This window comes from Leuciscus leuciscus (assembly GCF_965113295.1).
Source record: "Leuciscus leuciscus genome assembly, chromosome: 9".
Classification (NCBI taxonomy): domain Eukaryota; kingdom Metazoa; phylum Chordata; class Actinopteri; order Cypriniformes; family Leuciscidae; genus Leuciscus; species Leuciscus leuciscus.
Window position 1 is genome coordinate 4,064,580 of NC_138733.1, and position 6,302 is coordinate 4,070,881.

General features: G+C 36.8%; 1 protein-coding gene across 1 annotated transcript in view; it reads left to right on the top strand.

Annotated features, from left to right (window-relative positions):
• The window catches only part of cwf19l2 (CWF19 like cell cycle control factor 2), a gene marked incomplete at its 3' end in the record, with an annotated part of 29,263 nt that extends 24,005 nt beyond the window's left edge, over positions 1-5,258 (top strand). Inside the window, exons 12-15 of the mRNA XM_082179333.1 lie at positions 104-316; positions 2,178-2,294; positions 2,612-2,767; positions 5,112-5,258. Coding sequence (XP_082035459.1) covers positions 104-316; positions 2,178-2,294; positions 2,612-2,767; positions 5,112-5,258 — 633 coding nt within the window. The remainder of the gene's footprint in view (positions 1-103; positions 317-2,177; positions 2,295-2,611; positions 2,768-5,111) is intronic.
• Between the last annotated feature and the right edge of the window lie 1,044 nt (positions 5,259-6,302).

The following is a 6,302-nucleotide window of genomic DNA, read 5'->3' on the forward strand; positions in this document are numbered from 1 at the left end:
ACACCAACGTGTGGAAAATGGGCATCCGATGACCCCTTTAATGATGAAAGTGTGCGTTTGAACACAGCTCTGTGAATGTGTTGTTAATGGACGTGTTTTTCAGATGATGGGGAAGACTGACGGCGATAACTACACGCTGGATGACATGTTTGTGTCGAGCGCGGCGCAGAAGGAAAGAGCGGGTGTAGATGAGGAGAGGCAGAGGAATAAAGCGGTTCAGGAGACGCGGAGGTTAGCGGGCCGGATGGAGAAATGCCGGCACTGTTTCGACAGTCCTGAACTTCCCAAACATCTCATCACAGCCGTCGGAAACAAGGTATGACACGTTACTGTTTCATAGCAGCTTTACCACAAACACTTCTGCATGCTGGGAAACTTGGGATAAGTTTGAGGGTTTTTTTTTTTGAGAATCAGGTTTGAAACATATTTGAGTTAAATATCTGTTGACACTGAGAGGAAATTTGACTTTCTAAGATGGACATGATATGAATTATTGCTTGAAAATAATATATTTCAAATATATTTATATATACTGTGTGTGTATATATATATATATATATATATATATATATATATATATATATATATATATATATATATATATATATACATATACATGCATATACACACACACACACACCAGCCCGTTCTCATCCCAAGGCGTCATATACTGACGCTTTTGACATTTCGTCTACATCAAACGCACATGGCACCCTTTAGCGTCAATATGAAACGCAGACAGATATGGGCCAGAAGGCGCCTCCTAGCGGTCTAACCCTAACCCTACCCCAGACCTAAACCTACCCATAACCGAACAAAGCTCTGTGCGTCTCATAATGACGCTAAAGGGTGCCATGTGCGTTCGATGTAGACGAAATGTCAAAAGCGTCAGTATATGACGACTTGGGATGAGAATGCGTTGCACACACACACAGACAGTACCGGTCAAAAGTTTTTCATTTAGATTTAAAATTTTAATTTAGATTTTTCAATGTTTTTAAAGGAAGTCTCTTCTGTTTATCAAGGCTGTATTTATTTGATCAAAAATACAGCAAAATCAGTAATATATTGTGAAATATTATTACACTTTAAAATAGATGTTTTCTAATTTAATATAATTTTTTTCAAAGCTGAATTTTCAGCATCATTACATCAGTCTTTAATGCCACATGATCCTTCAGAAATCATATAAAAATGCTGATTTTGTGCTCAATTATTAATACTGGTTCTTATTTTCATCAATTTTGAAAACCATTTTTGCATGCTTAATATTTTTGTGGAAACTGTGATACATTTTGGATTCTTTGATGAATAGAAATTTCTAAAAGAACAGCATTTATTTGAAATAGAATCTTTTGTAACATTACAAATGTCTTTGCTGTCACTTTAGATCAATTTAATGCATCCTTGATGAATAAAAGTATTATTATTTTATATATATATTAGCAACAACAAAAATTAGCAGCACAACTGTTTTCAACATTGATAATAATCAGAAATGTTTATTGAGCCTCAAATCATCATATTATACTGATTTCTGAAGGATCATGTGACACTGAAGACTGGAGTAATGATGCTGAAAATACAGATTTACCATCATAGAAATATATAACATTTTAAAACATATTAAAACAGAAAACAGTTATTTGGATAATGTGTTCAACTTCAAATCATTACCGTACATACAGAATTACCATAATTGTGAATTTTAAACTTGTAAAAAAAAAAAACATATTTTTGCCAAACTCATAATTTTGTAGCTGATGCATGACGTTAACATGAAGATTTTAGTCTGAAATGTTGTTTATATGACGCCTTAAAATGCTGCCTACCTGCCAAGGCAACTCACTAGGTAATGAGACCGAGACTAAATCTTGCTGTTGGTTGAACTCACACACACAAACACACACACACACACACACAATATTATATCTTCAGCAAAAAAAGACTAATCTCTCCGCCAGCCTGTCCATTGCGTGTGTCGTGTGTTCGGGTGCGCTAAGAGGATTTTCCCAGATGCTCAGTTTGTCCATGTGTGTTTGGGATGACAGATGACAGGTTGCGGGACGGGCTCTAGGTTTTAGCAAGCTGTCCTCATTAATGCGCAAGCTTGAACGTTGCTCTGAGCTCTGACGCATGTGTGTGTGTGTGTGTGTGTGTGTATGATTCTATCGCAGGTGTACTTGTGTCTGCCGAACAGTGTGTCTCTGACCGAAGGTCATTGTTTGATCGTACCCATCCAACATCACACAGCGGCCACAGGCCTGGACGAGGACATATGGAGCGAAATACAGGTACAGACGCAAGCGTTCTTGTAAACACGTTCTGGAAGTGGGCAAACACCATTAAGATGTTGTTTAGTAAATGTAAAAATGTAGATTCCTTTATCTTTGAATATATAATGCATTTATTATACATAATGATACAGACATGTTTTGCCTCTTCCCCAAACACACACATTTTAACATCAATATCACATATTTCAGGATCAGTAACTATACAACAACTTGACCCGGATCTCTAGATCACAGCTTGGAAAGAACACGCTAACAACACACACACACACACACACTCACACAGCAGATTTATCTCTAATATCGCTCTCTTATAGATGTTCCGTCGTGCTTTGGTCCGCATGTTTGAGTCTCAGGAGTTGGACTGCGTGTTTATGGAGACTCATATGAATCCGAAAAGACACCTGCACATGGTGTACGAGTGTGTGCCGATGCCCAAAGAGCTCGGAGACATGGCACCCATTTACTTTAAGGTAACACACACACTTGGAACAAACACCCTCACAATAGAGTGCAACGGTAGCCGTGGCGTATTATTAAAGTCTCCCTGTAGTCAATCATTTTATCACTTAAAACTCATCTTTGATCACCAAAATGACTCATTGAAGCGTTTTTTTCATGCCTTTAAACTTTCTTCATGCCTTAAAATATCTTGAATGTAACTATATTTAGTATGCGCGGTTCTATGAATATGCAAATGAGCCCCGCCTCCACTCACTCACTCAGCTCAGAGATCCACTGGTTGACGATCACACGTTGATCTGATTGGTTACAAGGTAGTTTGTGACGTCAGAAACACCAGCGATTTCAAAGCGTGTGTTTGAGACTGTCTTTGGTTCACTGCAGTTTTAAGGAGAAAATACTCAGCAATGCTGTCGACTTATGAATTTACACATGGTTTGTCTTACATAAACAACATTAAAAACTGCATTTTCACCACAGGGGGACTTTAATGAACCATTTGCTACATATAATGAATATTAATAGGATTTTTACTTCTGGAATCCGACTGTTTAGGAATTTCAACAAACAAACTAGTGTTAATTTTGTCAGCTATTTTATCATTTAGTCTTAGACTTAGTCCTGTGTCAAATCTCAAATGTACTTCTTTAGTTTTCATCATATTTGGTCAACCTTGTCCTTGTTTTTGTTTAGTCAAGTTTTAGTCGACTAAATGTCTGAGCATTTTAGGCATGTTTATTTCAGTCTAGTTTTGGTCAGTGAAAATGTTTGTCATGCCGGCTAATGGTTAAAATGATCATCTTGATTATTTTGCTCAAAATTATAATCACAACAAATATTGTCATTTGAGAAATGTATTTTTACATTATTGTACTTTCAACTATATGCACAAATCAAGAGAATGTCTGTGAAGAAACTTCTCTCAATAATTTTAACTAATCTAATAATTCCAAATTACATTTGTTTTTCTATTTAAAACACACTTTGTATCGTCACACAGAGGTTGTGCATTTATAGCATTTACAGGATTTATTCAGCAACCACAATCACAAATATAGTCAAGATTCATGTTTGGATTTATTACAGTTCATCACTGGAGAAGGTTTGATCTCAGATTTAGTCGACTGAATGACACTTTCATTTAAAGGATTAGTTCACCTTCAAAAAAAATTTGCTGATAATTTACTCACCCCGATGTCATCCAAGATATCCATGTCTTTCTTTCTTCAGTCGAAAAGAAATTAAGGTTTTTGAGGAAAACATTCCAGGATTTTTCTACACAGAATGGACTTCAATGGCAACCAGCTATTCAAATGTTCAAAGAAGGTTCAAATGTCTGTCTCAATGCAGCTTCAAAGTCTCGACACGATCCCAATCGAGAAATAAGGGTCTTATCTAGCGAAACACTTAGTCATTTTCTAAAAAAAATTTATATATATATACTTTTTAACCACAAATGCCCGTCTTGTACCATCTCTGAGATGCGCCACGCATTGCGTCATCATGTTGGAAAGGTCAAAAAAGTATTATAAAAAAGTTCATTAAAACAAAGATGTCGGTCGATTTATAAGTTGGAGGAGAAAATGAGATTGAGTTTTTCGCCCTTCCCTATCTTTTTGACCCGGAGAACACAGACAAATAACTTAGACATGACGTGACGCGTGACCTTTCCAACGTGATGATGTGGCGCATCTCAGAGATGGTGCAAGACAGGCATTTTGGTTAAAAAGTATATATTTTTTACATTTTTTAGACCCTTATTTCTCGACTGGGATCGTGTAGAGACTTTGAAGCTGCAATGAGACAGACATTTGAACCTTCTTTGAACATTGGTATAGTTGGTTGCCTTTGAAGTCCATTCTGTGTAGAAAAATCCTGGAATGTTTTCCTCAAAAACCTTAATTTCTTTTCGACTGAAGAAAGAAAGACATGGATATCTTGGGTGACATCAGGGTGAGTAAATTATCAGCAAAAAATCTTTTGAAGGTGAACTAATCCTCTAAGCAGATTGGGGGATTTAAACTCTTGAAATCTGGCAACCGTATACATCAATGCTTGTAGTGCGTTGAAAACAGTCTGTTATTTTTTGTCTTCTTTTTTTCGACAAAAACAGTGTTTATGGTCAAGTTTTCATTTTTAACTACATTTTCCGTCAACAATATTGCATGTTGATATAGTCACAGTTTCCGTTTAATGACGTTGGTGTCGTTTCGTCTTAGTCATGGGGGAAAAAAGGTAGTCAATGAAAATTTTTCGTCATAGATTTCATTAACGATATTAACACTAAAACAAATACACACTCTTATGTGAATGTGAACGCGCTCATTAAACTTCTTTGTTTATTTGTTTGTTCAGAAAGCCATAATGGAAGCGGACGAGGAATGGGCCATGAATAAGAAAGTTGTGGATCTCTCATCGAAAGACATCAGACAAGCTGTGAGTTCTTCCTGTCTTCTCCTGATGACTCTTGTTCTCCCTCCCAGGGTGGCCGTGGGTCCTTAAAAAGTCTTAAAATGTCTTAAATAAAGTTTTCCTAATAAAAGGCCTTAAAAAGTCTTAAAATGTCTTAAATTCAGATTCGATAGGTCTTAAATATTTCTGGTCACGTTACGTTACCGCTAAAATTTCTCGAGTCTGACGGACCTAATATCCGTCAAATAACCAGTGAAGCATCGAATCGCGAGAATGATTCAGATTTTATTACATAAACAGCTAATGATAATGTAGGCTTTTTCTGGTAACGCTGTTGAGGCTCGCGCTGCTTGTCTCTGTGATAGATTTTATGACAAATGAGCATAACGGCAAACATAAAAAAACTCCCAGAAGAAACATACTGAGGTAAACATTTATTTATAACATGTGATATAGTTAAGTAACATAACATGACGGGAGCTATTTTGCTGAATATTCTCACGATTGCAAATGTTACATTCATTTTAGTTCAATAAACAAGTAGTGCAGGGCTCGAATTTCGGTCTTCTATCAGCTCGTTAAGAGCTCCAGGCGGCGATAATACACTCTCGGGTTTCGGGAGTCGGGATAGACGGAATTGTCACTTGCATAATCGGGCCAGCATTGCATCATGAGTAACTAAAGTTTACCATTTGCACGTCTTTTAAAGTTTTACCAGTTTAAACATTCACGCGATTTGAAACTATTCTGTACTTGCGCGCGCTGTCTGAGAGATGTTTTTTTTCACACATACATAGAGTAAAGCCGCCTCACACACAGCTCGCGGGTAACAAAAGTTATTTTTCGTGGATTTGATCGCTTTAACAGTCAAAAACATGCGAAAATGATGTTAATTTCGGTCTTGGTGAGTATCCTCTAAACACAGTCGGTTATGTCTTAAATAAGCATAAATCGCACATGACCGTATAATGAACACAGGATCCGTGCACTAGCTCTTAAAGGGACAGCAGCCATATGTGTCTGTCATTCATTTGGTTGTCAAAACAACAAACCATAGCTTTCATTTTAAGGAATCAGGATTAATAGCCTATGTATTTAATTTAGTCAGGACTACCCAGTGTTATTTTACATTTG